This window comes from Centropristis striata, chromosome 16 (assembly GCF_030273125.1).
Source record: "Centropristis striata isolate RG_2023a ecotype Rhode Island chromosome 16, C.striata_1.0, whole genome shotgun sequence".
Lineage (NCBI taxonomy): Eukaryota > Metazoa > Chordata > Actinopteri > Perciformes > Serranidae > Centropristis > Centropristis striata.
In genome coordinates this window covers 18,747,782-18,766,685 of record NC_081532.1, presented here as the reverse complement: position 1 = coordinate 18,766,685, position 18,904 = coordinate 18,747,782, and the positions used below count along the sequence as shown (strand labels likewise).

Below are 18,904 nucleotides of genomic sequence, written 5' to 3'. Positions count from 1 at the left end.
CTACGTGATTTTACCAACTCTACTTTAGCTTATCATCGTAGGAAAAGCACAGGTGTTACTTATTATTACTCTTACATTTCAAGATGATTAGCACCGCTGCTAATCTTGTAGTCACACTGAATAAATTAATTGCATTAATGGTAACATTGGATTTGATTTGGATTTATCTGTGGTGCATTTGCAGCCATTTTGCCTACAATTTGTTGTCACCTCCATAGTTTTTTTCCAACAAGTGGGAGTTGTTACCATTGTGAGAAATCCCTGATATCTTCTATTTCTAATGAAGTCAAAAAGTGTGAAAAAGAGCACAAAAAAAGTAGGAAAAAGCACCTCTGGGCAACAATATATTCAAAGAATATTGTTGTCCTTTTATTCACTATATAGCATAAATAGTTGTTCTTATTTTTGCGTTTGGGGTTACAAAGATCAGTAAATCTCTGGTTAATTTCTGGGAAGTTCTGGGAAATTTAAAGGAAAGTTAAGGTTGTGATTTTGCCATATTTCAATTTAAAAATCTTACATTTTTAATGATGAACTTATTTATTGCTGGGAACTGGAATGGTGGGAAGGTGCTGACTACTGTGAGGACACAATCTTCAAGGTATTTAAAAATATTTGTTTTAAAAATTGCATCATGGCTATGAGTGTGAGACTATTTCTTTCTTTTCTTTTGCATTTGGTTAAAAGTATGCCCATTTAACTGAATTATAACCATGCATTGCATTCAGCAGCGCTCTTCCATCACATGTACAGATGATTTGACAGCATCCCATTAAACAGGAATTCAGCCCACACTACTGCCAACACCACTGGGCTGTCTGAGCCAAAGGAATACATACCTTCATGTATGTTTGAATCATACTACTGGAATAAATATATTTTATATGTTTTAATATTGTTGACACCCTCTGAGTTTTTGCTAGCTAGCTCTGTGATGTAGCTTGATTGAGCTTGGCTTGGAGCATATGGTCACATCAAATATTAGTTACATTTTGGACTGAACCCTGTAAAATAAAGCAGATTAAATAAAATAATACCAAATTAGCATTTTATATCAGATGGTTAAATTGCTGTGTAATAAGCATACATAAGAGATTTAGAAAAAAAAGCACTGACTTGGGTCAATATCTATGGTCAATATGCTGTACTTAAAAGTTGGTTGGATTGAAAATTAGTATAATATTGCTGTGAATTACTGTGGTTGACTGGCTAACATTACCTCACATTATCTGGCAGTTTGAGGTGAACAGGGGAATCCCTGCACTTGGCGACCCTGCCAAGAATGTTTTGCACGTTAGCGGTCAACATTCAACAGTAACTTATTGTATCCCAGTGGAAATAACAATAACATTGAAGATAATACGTTTAATTTGCTAACAGTAGTGGTTGTGGATTTAATTTCCCATGCTAATATTACAATACTACAATGGAAAACTCCTTTAAACATTCATACCATCTGAAAAGGAGCCATCTTCTCCTGCTCTCTGTGAGTCATTTATTATGTGCAGTGTGAAAACTGAGGCAGTCGATGCTGTTATGCCAGGTGTGGGCAATTTTGTTCCAAAGAAGTTATTGGAGAAGCTTTGTCTGGCTCATAGCCAAATTGCTCCATTGTGTTTCATTAAATGAAATGCACTTTTATATAATATAGACCTCAGTGTGATATAATTAGATCATATTTTACAGCCACGGGGGCGCTGAGCTACCGTTATCAGAAATGGAGATTTAACCTCAATTATACATGTTCGTTGTGCCCCCAAGCTGACGTTTCACACTGAGCCTATGCCACTGACAGGTGAGCCACCGGCCCAAGCAGCTCCCTTTCATATTATGTTCCCTTTAAATTGCTCGCTGCAACCTTTGATTTGTCATGGGTAATTTGGCCTCCAGCTCTGCTCATCTCTCAATGATACCAAAGGGCAATTCTGCTGTATATCCTGCTTTTTTGGGGGGGTCCAAAGACTGATTGAGTTTGCAACTGCTTCCATCTGCTTCCCTCACCTCCAGGTAGGGTATCCAATTCCAAGCATGACATAAATCAAATACTGCCGTCCTTTGTGCTGCTATTTTATCAGATGACATTTTACAATTTAATGCAAAAAGGGCGAAGAAAAAAACATTATGAGGTCATGGTTATTTAAATATGTCCGTGCAGTAAATGAACAGTAGGTGTAGCCCCCCCCCCCCCCACACACACACACACACACACACACTTAAGCACCGTGTCTTGTCAGCATGAAAACACACACACATCACACTCAAAGACACATAAACATACATCAGTGTGGGCAGGCATTTGAGGACACACACACAGACGCACACAAAGATGCACCATTGTGCTATTATTCTGTCTCCAGTTTGTGCTCTGACCCTCTGGCCCTGCGCCAGTTCATTTGCATATTGTACTAATGAGGTGTTGGCACTGTGAACGAGGCGTGAGGCGCACACAGGGAGCCACACACAGATAAAGGAGATGGGATTAAGATAGATAGATAGATAGATAGATAGATAGATAGATAGATAGATAGATAGATAGATAGATAGATAGATAGATAGATAGATAGATAGATAGATAGATAGATAGATAGATAGATAGATAGATAGATAGATAGATAGATAGATAGATAGATAGATAGATAGATAGATAGATAGATAGATAGATAGATAGATAGATAGATTCAATCAACACTTTGCTGTTTAACACTGGGGAAATGCAGCTTCAGTGCCAGTTGTGTTGCTCTTTTTAAAGGTGTTTTTCCTGCTTATTGCTGATCCATCATGCCAGCAAGCTGCAGCTGCCACCCAGCTGAAGTTCCTTATACGAACGACAGAGCAGGACATCGGCCGCCGAGCTCCCCTCTGGCGACTCCACCGTCCTGAGGGGGACGTCACACCAGCTGCCACCGCACTAGCTTCCATCTGGGCACGGATACATGTCCAGGTGTGTGTGCCTGTCACCTGCCAAAAGAGCCGCATTTCCCAAAGAAAGACGCTCGTAGGCAGGCTTTCCAAATCCAAAGACAAACACAGCCGAGCGCAGCCGAGCTCATCCCAAATCCTGAAATGAAGGTGCAGTCCTGGCAACGCGCAGCCGAGAACACACAGTCTTCCAAAAGAAAAAGTTTGCCTCTACTTTTTATGTTATGAAAAGCCATCTTTAACACCAGTTTGATTCTGGGTGAGCTTTTCACACAAATGCACAGGGATATTTTAACTTTGCTAAGGCCATGATCTTTTGATTTTTAAGAGAGTGCACAAAAAGGGGTTTTCAAGGGTTGTCTGGAAAGGATAGGGTATTTTATGCATTGAAAAAAGTATCATTTTTTAAAGAATTCAAAAATCAATTCAGGGTATGAAAGAATTCAGCTAGTTTTTGAGCTTTCTTCTCAGTTCTATTGGAGTATATTTCTGTGGCTATCATCTCGAAATGTATCTTTATTACGGCAAGGCCATTTTATTATATTATACCCTCTAAACCCAAAACTTGCCAGCAGGTTTGAAAAACGGCAAAAATACACAGCTTATCGTAGAAAAAAAACTGTAAAAACAGACATTATGGACAGATTTTTAATTTTCCAATGGTCCTTGAACGCTTCCGTAACCAAATAGAGGCTTAAAATTGATTGTTTTCCTTGGAAACTATAATGTTGAACGATGTACAGATTTTTAGGCATTCTAATGATCTGAAATGGCTTAAAAATAGTGCATATAGTCGCCGTAAACAGGATAAAAAACCTGGGAATACATCAATATAAGTTTCTCTGAAATATCTTTTAGATCATGAATTTTGAAGTGGCAAACTGTTGCTTAAGGTCATCTTCTGCGGAGAAGTACGGTATGTGGCGTGCTTGCAAATGCAAAAATTACTTTCATTCTTCACTGCACTTTCTGCGTAAGTCTTCACACCTACAAGTTTAAGAAGAGACACAAAGACATGTGAGTTTGTGTGTGTGGCTCTACTTTTACAATCTCGACGCCTAGTTAGCCGGAGTTACTTTTATCTTTATTTCAGCTGAATGGCTGGCAGCTATGAGATAATCACCTTCCTCTCTGTGCCCTGAAGCTGTGTCAGGCAGGCCTCAAGTCTTTCTAGCCTGAGCTGCAATATGCAGACACATTACACACTTCATCACACACACACAATTTCCACAAGCACATTCATACATATACAAGACACAGTTACACACATGCACACTCAGACACCCTCTTATTCATTTTGCGTGCGTGCCCTCCTCGGAGGGCGATGGAGATGCAAAGTAAATTGTGAAGGAGCGGGGAGGCAACCACAGGGCGGTGTGTGGAGGAGGCATTTGTGTGTGCGTTTGAGGTGATGTGACATTTCTGGGCTGACATGAAGCGGCACTCTGCCCCCTCGCGCCTGGAGGGAGCTCCCGGGGAAAGACACTGATGGAGGTCTGGGGTCTCCTGGGGGGAATTTCATGGTGTGAACAAAAAGCCCTGCGCTGCGGCAGAAACGACCTGTAAAATACAAGCTGGAGTCTCCTCGCTACCTGCTTCATGCTATTTGGAAATATTGTGAAAACAGAAGACATGGTTCATGTGTTTCTTTGATACATAAAGATATATGAAGATAATTATAGTATATATAAATCGTAACATATTTTAGTTTGAGAAACATGATTTATCACCCGACACATGACACATATTAAGGCACTGAACTTCTTTCTATCAAGATCGTTAACAGCCCTCCCTCTGACTGTATTTCATCCACAACAGACCAGTTTACAATCAAACATTAAAGGCATACTATGCAAGATTTACCCCCCAAAAACAAAAAACAAAAAAACAATGTAAGCTGAATCACACAAAAGTCCAGACTGATACTGGATTTTTTTTTGTCAAATGCTGACATCAATCAATACAGGATATATTCATCTAACATTGCCATTACACTTCTTTTTATGCTATGATATAAAGACAGAATGAGCTTAGTAGGTTGTTAAATTTGTGTTTTATGTTCCAAAATACAAATGCTACTTTTCTTGTTGCTAGCTGTATTTTGTTAGAGTGAATGAAGCCCTTAATAAGGAACTAATTGAAATTTTATTTTTTTATTTTTGTGACTTTTTTCAAAATGTTTCATTTTAAAGTAGAAAGTCAAGGTCAATAAAGTTATTATTATTATTATTATTATTATTAATTTATTTTTTACACTGGTTGTCAGATGTCATGGTGTCACTATCTGTGACGTAGCCTGATCTTTGCTGATTGGCTGAGAGAAACCATGTTGTTCTACGATCTAACAGAGAGGCAAATATGTTTTTTTGGTGAGTTTCATTATAGGGTTGACGTGCCGTACAAATCTTTTTGTGATACTTTGTTACTGGCCACAGCATTGCAAGTCAGAGCGTATTCTGCTGGACTAACTAATGCTATGATTGCATTTCTAATTTTCCCAAACAAATTTGTCTGCATTATGTTCTGGAGGAAAATATCATCAAATATTGGCAAACATATATGCCCAAACTCTGCCTTCTGCCTGTATGCTCTCTTATATTTTAATTCGGCACATATCTGAGTGCAAGCCTTTGCCGAACAAATCTGCAAAAATAATACAGACAGTGTTAAAAAAAAATTGAATACAGCAAGGCGAAACGCTAACAAGACCAAACTCACTTACTTTCTTTGAGTTGGGTAGGAGGGGCCAATATGAATGTTGTGTTTATAAACGTTAAGCGATAATTCCTGCATAGTATACCTTTAAGCCTTGTCGTTTTAGGATTTCAGGCCCTATAACTTATCAACACAAACCATTCTGCAGAGAAAAGCAGATTGTTGGCGCTATTGCAACAGCAACAAGCAACATTTCATCACAATCGATGTCACAGCAACAGACTCCTGCATGCAGCATTTTTTAAAAATCCAACCCCAACTGATATGTGGACGATATGTGTCCCAGTGGATTATAAGGCTGGCTGACTCGATGAGAAAGCAAAGCATCCTCTAACCTACACCTTTTTTTTGCCGCTATGCTTCACACTCACAGAAGGTAATTCATCACTACTAATTGCCTAACTTAATCTTGGCACTGTGTCCAATGAGCAAGCATGTTTATCGGTGTATGTGTGGGTGTAAGATAGCGGGAGAAACCGTACAGCTGAGTGTAAAAGCGTGACAGCTGAGCAGCTTCTACCTGCAGCTGAAAGCAAAACTCCACCCTACATTTAAACTAATGCTTTTAATCCCTGAAACTGTCCTATATTGTAGCTGTTGTATGTGTCAATTCTCGGTGAACCTTCACTGTTGGTATCTTTTCACTCAAACTGGCTTTTGCACAGCATAAACCAGCAAAGCACAACCTAAAGTTGCAGAGTATTAAAATGGAAAAAGAGCCGAGCTATGTGTCTGAATCAATAGTGGACAGTCAAAAAGTAAATGAGAGTGAGCAGGCAGAGTGAGGTGACAGACAGAATAATTGAGTAGTGCGAGCAGTGAGGATGCAGCACCTTCCATACAAACTAATCCAGAAGCTTAAGGCATACAGTAAACAGGCACATAAGTGATTAGCCCCACTTAAACTATCAATCATCTTTCGCCACACACAAACACACACTACATTATATAGAGTTATGCAGAGATGTGAGAAAGTAGCAACCATAGTCACCCTAGGAGGGGATTGGGTTTCATGGATGAGGCAGCTGAAGATATTTCATGCAACATAATGCCAGAGCCGTTGCCCGCCCCCTACATCCCCCCTCCTCCTCCCCCACGTCTCCTCTCCCCTATCCAAAGCACACGCAGACATGAGATACTTCTTTTCAGCCATGACAATATTTTTTTTTTCAGTTGGAAAAAAAAAGAAAAGCCTGCAGGCCGTGTTGTTGTGGCCAACCTTGTGGGTGCATGAGAAAAGAAACATGTGGGTATCGCTTACACAAATGGCCTGCATGAATGTGTGAGAGCCAGACAAAATATAGAATCTGAGCCGCTGCGGCAGAGCAGGCCTTTCCTGTGTTTGTGATGTTTCAACATGTGCATTCTGCTGATGGATGAAGGCAACATCCAACATGGCTCTAACAGGAAAGTGTGCATGTAAATTATATTAATTCTATAAACTGATTGCCTCTTTATCTGTGCAAAACACTGATAACATTGGTTGGCTGTTTTTGTACATTTCTGTTTTACTGATGCATAGAAGGTGCTCTTCTTATGCAGTGATAATCCTAAAGCTGCCACACGTTAACACTTTATATCAATAAATGACATTATTATAATCGGATTAAACAAAAAACAAAAAATCTGAGAAATTTGCTGGGTTGCCTAATGTCGGTTACTGCTCATAGTAACTTGCTAATGTATGGCCACCTCAACAGAACTGCATATATCAAGTTTAAATCTGTGTGGGTTTAAAAAAGAATAGAAGAAAAAAAGATGTCTATTCCTGGAACACCACAGTATCAGGTTACAAATTGAATCTGTCCATTAGTAGGCTAAAAGATATTAAGTAAAAGGTAGGTTTAACATAATAATCAGCTAGTGAGCCATTTAGTTGTGTTCTACTTACATTAAGGATTGGTTGGTTTGCTAAATAAAAATGCCAATTTTGGAAATCATGGAATCTGTATTGTCTCACAAAACTGAACTAACTAAGTAACGCCCATTCACAAAGAAAAGAAAAACGCAAATGGAAAAAGCCATATGATATAGGAACTAGTTTTGACACCAAAATAACACTGTGAAAATAAAGAGTGCTTATAGTATTGTGTATTTGCCTTCAAATCTAAGGTGTGGGTTAAAATTACCAACTCAGAGGTTTATAGCTTTACAGCTCAAAATTATGGAAGATTATTTCCCAACAAGTCCTCCAACTCATGCAACCTCATAGGTTGTTTATTCCAACCCTCCAATATAATCCACTGGAACATTTCCTAAAGTAGCACCCTCACTAGTGGCAGAAGATAAACACATAATGGATGCAGTTTTAAACATGGTTAATGTTGTGAAACGGTTGCAGTATGGTTAGGTTTATGCATGAAAAAAAATCACGGTTTGGGTTCAAATAAAAGTCAGTTTGTTACATAACTTAAGTTACGTTCACAAGTTAACCAACATTATGTGGCTGACGTTAGTACCATGTGATGACTATCATATGAACTTAAGTATAAATAAGTTCATTTTGACTTTTGGTTTCAAACAGGACACAAACAAGTCCTGTGTTTGTTTGACCAGTCTATCAACCCTGACTTCCTCCCCTGCCTACATGGACTTTGTTGCTCTTTATCCCACATCAACTTTTTGCTCCCTTCATAATTACCACAGACACCTAACATAAATGCCAGTATAGGTCATAATTAGATGCTTGTATAAACGACTTGAAAGGAAAAACCCACCATCTAAATATTTTTGTCATGATTATGACTGAGACAAAACGTCACATTTATGAGTAAAGGTATATTTTAAAAAGTTTGTTTGGCAGATATGGGGTTCCATATAAAGTATGTTCTTAATTATCAAGAGGTTGTCAATCATTATGATGTTGTTTGTTTTCACTAGTAATTCCAAAGTGTCACATTCTATCATCATGTATTGAGAAAAATGTATTTTTACCTGCAGGTGTAACTAAATTAAATGTATTCCTTAACCATGCTTAACAGAGTTGTTTGTATTATCATTATTTTTTACAGTGGTTAACATTCTTTGTTGCAAATTAAGTAAGCCCTTAATCAAATATTATTGCATAAAGGGCGGTTACTGTAATGAATAAAGTGTTTAAAGCACCAGGACTGATTGCACATTTAAATCATAAGATAATGAAACATAATAGTAGTGTATTTTTTAGAACTTTGGTGGGAAATGTGATGTTTATCAGAGCTCATAAGGCAAAATATTTTCCCCAAGATTGATGTTATCGAACCTGTCACTTTGAAATTCAGACGTTTCTTGAACTACAACTTGCATGAAGAGCTGTCAGCACAGTGAGAGGACAGGCTCTGAAATGACTGTCAAGTCTGAAGCTGATAAAGGGGAGTGTATAGAGAACTGGAAAGAGTATTGGTGTATTTCATGTTTTTTTCAAATACTTTGCTTACCTCGAATGATATTAAAATATCTTGCAGCTCCACTGTCAACAAGCACATAAAGCCAGAACTGAATACTGGTATCACTAATATTTACTTTTTTTTCAGGTGGCGACCTCTAGTGGCCATAGTATTTATAAAAAGAGCAAAAGAGGAATGTCCGGTGGCCTAGTATAAAGAGCGACAAAATCCGTATAGCAAGGCAAAAAAAAATGTCTAGGATAGTGAAAGCATAACCCGCCCTACTCCTCCTCTGATTGGCTTACTCTAACCTTTCCACTCCTCATGCCTAAACCTAACCAATCTCATGTGTGAATGTAGGCGAGTGACCAAGACCATATTTGCTGTCCGGCACATGATTGTAAGATTTGCCTTTTCACTCACATAGAAGGTGAATGTTCAACAATGTTAATTTTGCACATCGATGACTGTGCCCTAAACCTGACCAACCCAAACAATTAGATTTAGATTTAGATTTAGTCGTTTATCAGACGCTTTTATCCAAAGCGACTTACAGGAAGAGTAAAAGCAACAATCAAGGTATAGTGCAATAATTAAGGTAACAGTCGTGTTTCCATCAACAAATTTCAATGCACATTTTGAAAATTTGCATGGGAAAAGCTTGATGGAAACACCAACATTTGATAAAACTTTCGAAAATTTGCTTAAAAGTATTAACACTCGCTTGAGGTGGTTTTTTTGTCTATTTGGAAAAACATTAAATGTGTTAAACGAGAGATGGAAATGTTTTTTCTGAATATGTTTTGAGGTAGCGAACATTTAACTCACATGACTGATCAGCTGTTTCCTCTCTGACATGAAAGAACAATTATAAGTTGCCTAATTGAATCAAATTCCTGAAGACTTCTCTCTATTTTCTCTCTATTGTTGTGGGTGACCAAAGCTGTCCAATTAGTAACCTTTTTTTTTGTTGTTGTTTTTTTCCATCTTGCACAATCTCTACTTATTCCACTGTTTACCGATGGATTAGCCAATACATTACACTGCCCTCTTCAGACCAAAGTACTTTTATGCAGCTTTGTTTATTAGCTCTAAACCAGTTGATGGAAACTTCTCTAATTCACATTTTCTTTAATGTGACGTTTCAAAATTTTGCATCAAAATTTGCTTTGAATTAAATGGAAACACGACTAATGCCTACTGGCCAATCAGAGGCAGAGTAGGACAGATGATGACTTTGCTATCCAAGAAAAAACAACTGGCTCAAGGAAGGAGGTCAGGGTGGATGGACGGATAAAAAACAAATGCAAGACTTTGACTGAGGAGACTTCTGTTTGTGCCTGTGTGGAACAAAAGTCAATGTTGAGATTTCACCTTCGCTACCTCTGTGCAAGTGTTTTATTCTGTGCTAAAATTATATCTCTTGTGCAATAATCAACATGTCCAATAACCTTTGACAAGTCTGTTACTTGGATTATTATCTTCACTGCACTTTAAATGTTTACCGGGACTGTGTCCTTCTTTACCCTTTTTCTTTTTCTATGTTTATATTGTGTGTGTCTTTACATACTTATTATGTGCCTAATTCATCTTGTTTTAGCATTTTTTTAAATTACATTTCCATTGCACTGATTAGGTGGAGCGCCAAGGCTATTCTGTCCACTTCTATTCTATTCTATAACCATATGTCAAGTGGAGTTTGACTCATTATAAACTAAACCACGACCTTTTCCTAAACCTAACCAAGTAGTTCTGTTGCCTAAAGGAGCAAATGACCTATGTGGTCGAATGGGTTGGAAGTTTAACTGTAGGAAAGTCATATTGATTCAGATCAGGGAGCTTTGTTCAGCTTAACATTTGAAGTCATGTTAACAGCCTCTCTGATTGATACGGAGCTTCCTCTTTAACTTTGTTGCCTGTCAAATGGCACACACTTGTATCTCCTTTTTTTCTGACCTCCTCTGAAGCTCAGACAGGAAAATAAAAGCAGTTCAAAAAGCTGCGTTTTCATCTGATATGAAGCTCAAAAGCTCTTGCAGCTGTCACGCGTTCTCCCACGAGGTTTCAACATGTCAGACTCCGCTTGTCATCACCAGGACAGGACAGATCATTTGTCATCATTTCAACATTCAGTACAATGAAAACTACAAACTTTCTATAAAAGTAAATGAGCTAAAATGTTAAAGGTAGAAAATGAAAAACACATAGTATGAGCAACAGTACAGTAGACGCAAGGCTCAGCTTGATTCTCATGCTTTGGGAAAAAGTGTCAGAAAAGAAAAGAAATTGGATATCACTAACTGAAATGAACAGACATACTCTAAGTGCACCCCTACTTATTCCTGCTCCAGTGCAGTGCTTGAAAAGTGATTATGTTTAGATGAATAACTGACTTCAGGACAGACAAGCAGGAGAGTAAAACACGTCATACTCACAGCGTAATTCCTTATATATCCCAGCTTTGGTACAAGAGAGAAAGGAGATTGTTTAACTACAGTCATCGGGGGGAAAATGAGAACACAATAACAACTTTGATATGTGCTGTCTTGCGTCTTATGCGCCACGGTGACCAAGCCATTTAAAAGTTGATTGCCTGAAGGTGTTTTTGTAGTGAAATCCATGATTTTTTTCTCAGTGGTTTCTAGCTGAATGTGTTATGTATTACGCATTTTATATTCAAGCCAAACCTGAAAAAGTAATGAGAGGGCTTTTTAGTTGACACTTTTATGCAAGATTTTTAAAGTTAAAATGACCTTTTGATGTCTTGAGTCAGAATTAAGCGTGATAATTGCTGAAGCTACAACAGATAAAGCTCCTGCTCACAGCATTAAGGCTATCAAAATGTCATGAAGACTTCATTTAGCTGTCAGACGCAGAATATAGTGCATGTTTATAAAGAGCTTAGCAGATGAAGTAACATTTTCTGGCAGCCATATTAGAGGCATTCTGCCCTAGCTCTAATACAGATACAGTAATTGAACTTCTGAACTTTGCTGTCCCGGCAGACATAGTTTATCTCTACTCTTTTAAAAAATAATAAGTAAAATGATTAGGTTTTTTTGTGTGTGCAAGTAATGATAACACTTAGCTAGTACCCTCATGTTAGCTAACGTGAGTCTTACAAATGTTAGTTTCCTGTCAGTAAAGTTAGTCATTAGCTAATGTAGCAAAGCTAACATAAATATTTATTCGATCTGCTGAATCAGTTTACAAAAATGTAAAAAGAGTTTTTATTCTACCTGGAATTAACTGGGATGACCTCTAAAGCGAGGAGTCCAGTCTGTGTATAAAAGTGCTTGAGATCACTGTGTAAACTAGTAAAAAATAAAAACTATCTTTTCAGCCTGCTGTCATCAACATGAGTGTAATCTTTCAAAAAGCTAGTAGGACAATTGTTTCCCCTCCACAAAAATATCACCGCAAATGAAAAAGGTATGACTTGAAATAAGTGGAAGTGAAAAGGAGTGCTGTCATAGTAGGAGAATGCAATTTTTATACCAAGTTCTCGTGTTCAGTCCAAGCAGTACAACTTAAATGTTTTATTTCAGATCATAGACTGTATCAAAGAAGTGGTAGTAGCTTCATTGTTCAAGGCAGAAGTGCCTAAATCCTGCATTCTTTCTAACGGCCAGCAGGGGGCGACTGCAAAAAGAAGTTGTATTATCGTATTGAAGTCTGTGAGAAAAGGAGCCTACATCTCACTTGATTTATTACCTTAGTAAACACTTATTAAATGAGTTTATGGTCTCAATTGATCATTTCAACTCTTCTTCAATACAGTATGTTCTTTTTGTAAACTACATTCTCTTTTAGAGTAAAATAGATGATAAATCAGGCTACCTGGCGCATGGCATGGCTACCTTGCGGCCTCTTCTGGCTCCAAAAAAACAAGATGATGATGGCAAAAATGCCACACTCAAGGTTCCAAAAAGGTAGTCCACAAACAAATGGGTGATGTCTTGGTTGCTACATCCACTTCTTTTATGCAGTCTATGTCTCAGAAGTTCTTTTAGCTACCAAACAACAATACATTTCACATTAGAATAAGATTTATTTCATGCTTGTTTTATACATTTTTGTTTAACTCTGGGACTTTCCTCTGGGACTCACTCGTGATGATCACATGTACTTTCCAGGACATAGGCCTGGTATGTGCAAAGCCTGTGAAAGATATTTAGAGTGTCCAGCTGATGAGAAGGAAGGCATTTTACCTTATTTCTCTTAAAATAGGCTCTGCGGCAGGCGGCGAAGCACTTCTCACTGCAGAAGCTCTTCAGCTCACTCCCCATGCTCAGAGAATATCGCTTGACACCGACCTTCTGGCACCAGGCGCACATGATCTGCACATTGGATGCATCTTCATCTGAAAAGAAACAGTGGAAATTAGTTAGGATGGAGCTCAAGTTCAGTGTGAGGCCCATCAAATACCTTCAAACTGCAGACCATTATTTTGGAAAGTCAGGCCCGAGGTGCCATAAAAGGTTATTCCAATATTTTTCAACTTGAAAAATACAGAAACCTTTTTGCAAAATGGCTATTTTTTGCTTTACCATACTTTGATAAATACTAGAGATACTAAAACTGTTATTTAACACCCATAATGTTTTAAGTTGTCACCAAATCGCCTCATGGCTTAAACTTCATGATCAAAGTAGTCTGATTCTGATTACAAAATACACTCAAGCACAAGCAACATCTATTATATTTTAAGTGCAAAGAGTATGAACATACATGTAACAACGACACAAATTAAACACAAGGACCAAAAGGCATTAACTCCACTGACTCAGCCCAGCTAAATCCGCTCAAGACTCAGGCCACAAAAACCACAGTAGGATTTATAATGAAGGCCTGCCACGGGTAAATGCAGCAGAACCGGATGAGCCAGGGACATGGGAAGATGCCTATTTGTGGCTGTGCTCTGTGGGTATTAGAGAACCTGAAGTGGACACAAGGATGTAAACTGATGATGCTGGAGATGTTCACACAGGAGGCAGAGACAGTGTTTTTACTACACCAGAGATTTTTTAAGTTATTCTCATAGTTTGTGTTCTAACATCAGATGTGTGAGATTTGTTTTACGGAACAACATCTAAGTAAACACTGATGAATTCAAGAAGGTAGGCCTTCATTTAAGACAGTTTGGACTAGAGCCTGACCGATATGGAATTTTTTTATCGATATAGTTCCAATTTGCAATGTGATCCTTACTCCAGGCTAGCTGCTGCTTTTATTTAAGATATTTTTTTATTTAAATGCGCACTTTATGGAGCCTTGACTTTAAAAAAAAGGTACTCCTGCTATACATTATTTATGTTCACTTAAATAAACGGTTTCAATAAAAGTACTTGTGACATGTCATATTTGGCTTCAACATTGACTGAACATTTGCTCTCACTTTGCGATAAAAATATCGGGATACATATCGTATATCGATATTCAGCCTAAATATATCAGGAAATTACTTTTGGTCCATATCGTCCAGCCCTAATACTGAGGGGACAATTCATCAATAACCAATATGGCGTCCCATATAGTTATTTTTTTAGCTTGAATGAAAATTAACCTTTTTTTTATGTGGATTGTGCACTGATTTTTCACCACTCTGAAAATGTACCCAAAGAGCTACTTTCTTAGACATAAAACTTTATTTAAAAATATTTAACATTGTATGCAATATTATACAAACAATGTATTTCATTATCAGCCAATTCTATAAATGATAACTCAGAAAAAAAAGAGAATAAATAGGAATTAAATAAATAGCTAAATAACCATCATTACTGTGCAGTCAATTGCTGACTATCAAAAAAATAAAATACAAAAATTATAACTATTTCTAAATCATGCCAAGCAACAATTTCTGCATTATATATTATACATGAAACAAATATTTCATAACGGCACAGTATATAGACCTATACCAATATGCCTTTGATAGGCAATATCGGCCGATAATATCTGTCAACTGATATATATCGGTCGGGCTCTAGTTTGGATCACTTTCCCCTTACTGACAATTTACACAAATCCAATCTGAACTGACCTGAAGGAAACCCCACCCATCTATCCATCTACCACACAATCCCCACAGTTCATTTTGTTTTTTTGTTCTCCCTTGTTTATTCATGGTGAGGGCACTTTGAGGGCAGAGAAAATGAAAAAAAGAAACACAAGGAAAACAAAGCAGGATTCGCATCACATTCAAACATTAGACATAAAATGAAATAGACATTAAGTCCGAGTTATGTAAGGTCAGGGCTATGGGATGTTAATGATACATAATGAGTCTACATGGTGATTTCAGACAGTTACTGTTGTGAGTGTGGTGTGTTCATACCAAATGCAAAGCAAAGCATTTTTTTCACACACAGACAACACAAAGACATAAATATATAAAGAAGAAGAAATTAATGTGGCACAGTTTTGCCAAAGTCTATCAGCCCTGATTAATCAAAACTCAAATCAGAAAACAAGCATTTTAAAAGTAGTTTGCTTCTCCTCTTACAGACAGACTCGATGAAGCAGGAATTCAGACTTTTTACACATCATGTAGAGGTGATCCGGCAGCCAAACTTAATCAAGTAACCCAAGGCAAAAATTATCTACATGTTTGATTTAGCACTGGTCAATTATTGGAAGAAAATAAATTCCAAAAAAAGCTGAATTAACTATATGCTGTATTAACATTACAAATAATAAAATTGCCAATAGCAGTTTCAAGTAGTGTGCGTGGATGTATATTTTTATGTGTGTGGGCATATTTGCAGCACGGCTCCAGCAGTTAAAATGAACTGCAGATTATCAGTAAGTGGAGACTATGTTGAGTTTTCCACTAGATTTTTTTTTTTTGGTTGATAGTATGTACAGGATTTGTGTAGGCTTATTACTCAGATAAAAAATAATAATAATAATAATGAAAAAAGAGAAGGGCTTAAGGGTCTAGAGGGATTTACCCACATCTCTTCTGAGTAAATCTACACACATCCTTCCTTGAAATAAAATGAATTTTGTCTATAAAAAGTTCCCTGGGAACAACAAAATGTAATCCATTCAGTAAAGGCTTCAAAACCAGCTCCTTGTTTGAACCTTTGCTTCAGAGGTTTGTGGCTGCAGTGCGGTCAGTGTGGGCAACAAATTATTTGAGCAGACCCTCAGTGACAGTGAAATGCCTCTTCTGTGGTAAACTGTGACTGCTGGTGATGAGCTGCAGGCTTTTAGTGCCAACGCTGTTGCAATAAGAGAGATCCTCCGAGATTCCCTCCAGTATCTCCCAATTATCACATTATGACTACGCGGGTGTGAGGGCGAAAAAACGCAGGCCCATTAGTCTTTCACCCCTGCTCACCTCCTTATCGCACGCTGGCCAGGCTTTTCACCTCTTGTTGAGCTTAATGGATCTACAGGGCCATCAGATTTTAAGTAAAGACTAACTCACAATTAAGGGAATAACTCCCAGTGGCCCTAAAGATAGCACAGTGGACCAACATGCATATTTTATGTCTCTCCTCTCCTCTGTGCTCTACCTCATTCCTACTCTATAGCCCCTCTGCCTTTTTGTGTCTATCTGGATTGCTGCCCACTGCAGCGATAACAGAAAAACAAGACATAGTTTCATTCTGGGCCGACTGGGTGGGTGGATAAGGGTTTGTACATAGCTTGGAATAATTCTGCACCACAGCGTAATGAACAGGATCGAAGGCCAACATGAAATCACAACATATTTCAAAATATCTCAACATTTTCATACAAAGAGACATCTTGAGGTGGAGTTGTTTTTCGCCTTCCCACGTCCTGGCATCTTGTAAGAAGCCCCAACATCTGCATGAGGGGGGGGGGATAAAAAAACCTCCGCCAGTAATTATGCAGCCTCCATACTAAATGCCACCATCATCCGCCTTACCTGCACCTCAAAAGGTCCTTTGTCGGATTTTGCGGGGCACATGAATAATTCAGCATATGTGTGGGGGTGTGGGGGGCGAGTTGAAGGGGGTGTCGGCCGGGTGGTGGGTTGGTGCTGGTGCTTTAAGTGGGACCACACCATCTGTTTCCCCGCCTAGGCAGGGCCAGCGGGGACTCCTCTTGGGTGATGCCAAGGCAGTTCGCTCCCTCCACCACGCCGCACCAACCTCCTGTGCCACAGCAGACGCAAGGGATAATGAAGCCCTCTGTCTGGCCGAGGAACGCGGACATTTCCTCAGAGAGTTGATGGGGTTATATTGACACTTGGGCAGGTGGAGGAAAACAAGGTGTACAGCAGGTAGCTAGCTCATTAGTCCACTGTCCCTGCCTGCTTTGGAGGCTTTCAGGCCATTGCACAGGCAGAAAGTTTTCATGTTGCATAAACATTCAGTTTTGCTGGAGAATCAGCAAGTAGGTTTCATTACAATGTAATCTGCCTGCTGTGGATACGATCTTCTAGTTAGATATGAGCTTTCGGGCGGAAAAACATCAGCAATCTGCAATGGCTTAAAAATGACCTTGATCTTTTTGGAAATGTAAAATGTTGCCTTGTTCAAAACACACACATGCATAAAATAGTTATGTTGCAGCTTTGGAGGAGGGCTGGTTTGCCAATTTGACTACATTTTGATACTGATTTCTACTGGCAGTCATAATGTTTCACTGTTTTCTTGACTTGGATAAGAAAAAACGCTTTTCAAAGGTGTCTGTGCTCCCTACCTGCAGGGGGCTTGATCAGCGGCGGGGGGATCATGGGGACTATGATGGGCATGTTGCCATGCTCCTTGGTGCCGGGCATGGAGGTGGACGGTGTGGTGGAGGACTCTGTGACTCCGTTCCTGGAGGCTGGCAAAGACTGGGAGCTGTTGGCTCGATCCGGAGAGCCTTCGCTGCCCTCGGTTGAAGCTGAGATTTTTGGCAACAAGTTTTCTAAAGAGGGGAGATTAAAATGAAGTGTCACTAAACAACTGGTGAGATGCTGTGACACAAGAAGGCCAGTGGGCCACAACGTTATCAAATAAAATGAAAAATGCATATGGAGCAGGGCTGGGCGATATATCGATATATTTTTAAATGTGATATGGAATTAGACCATATCACATATATCGATATGGTTCAATTTCTTTCTATTTTATATATAAATGCTGCTCTTACTAGGGTTCATCATATTTAGTTATTTTGTAATGTTTGTTATTTTTTCTTTATTTCAGAAAAAGATTGCCCTATTTTATTTCATAGGCTATTTTATTTAACATATTTTTTATTTAAATGTGCACTTTATGGAGCTTTGATTTTAATTTTTTTTTTTTTTAAAGGTACTCCTGTTGTTATGCAGTATTTATGATCACTTAAACAAATAGTTTCAATAAAACTACTTGACATGTCACATTTGACTTTGACTTTGACTGAACATTTGCTCTCACTTTAAAAAAAATATCGGGATATGTATCGTATGGTGATATTCAGCCTAAATTTATCAGGAAATTACATTTGGTCCATATCACCCAGCCCTAATATGGAGTGTGCACACCTTTTTTCTACTCATAGGTCGACTTCAAGTGATTAGCACCTCATCACAACTCGACCTCAACTCACTGCAAATCCTGACATAATGTGAGAGCCTAAAATCTACAATGCCAAAGTTGAGTTGTGTCTAAAACGTAAGTAAAACAGAATGTAATAATTAGCTTATCCTTTGTGACATATATTCAATTGAAAACTGTACAAGGTAATATATTTAACCTCTCAAAATCCATCTGTCCACCAGTGGGCAAGAATAGGGGTAAGGGTTTGACCAAAAAACATTTCTTTTTTTTTTTTAATTTATGACATTTCAGCTGTGTTACGCCTTAATGTTAAAAAAGAAGAAGACGAGAAATGGAAGATGTTAAATGAAGCCTGATGCGTGTATTTTGGCCTTACAGTTCTTTCAATATAAACTG

General features: G+C 38.3%; 1 protein-coding gene across 3 annotated transcripts in view; it reads right to left on the bottom strand.

The window, feature by feature from the left end:
* Positions 1–18,904, bottom strand: part of sobpa (sine oculis binding protein homolog (Drosophila) a) — a 53,549-nt gene that overhangs the window by 18,048 nt on the left and 16,597 nt on the right. For 2 of the 3 annotated variants that reach the window (XM_059352654.1, XM_059352655.1), the window contains exons 3-5: positions 17,682–17,891; positions 13,211–13,362; positions 11,435–11,458 (exon numbers count right to left, since the gene is read on the bottom strand). In XM_059352654.1, coding sequence (XP_059208637.1) covers positions 11,435–11,458; positions 13,211–13,362; positions 17,682–17,891 — 386 coding nt within the window. The remainder of the gene's footprint in view (positions 1–11,434; positions 11,459–13,210; positions 13,363–17,681; positions 17,892–18,904) is intronic. The other variant, XM_059352656.1, reaches the window with a different exon arrangement.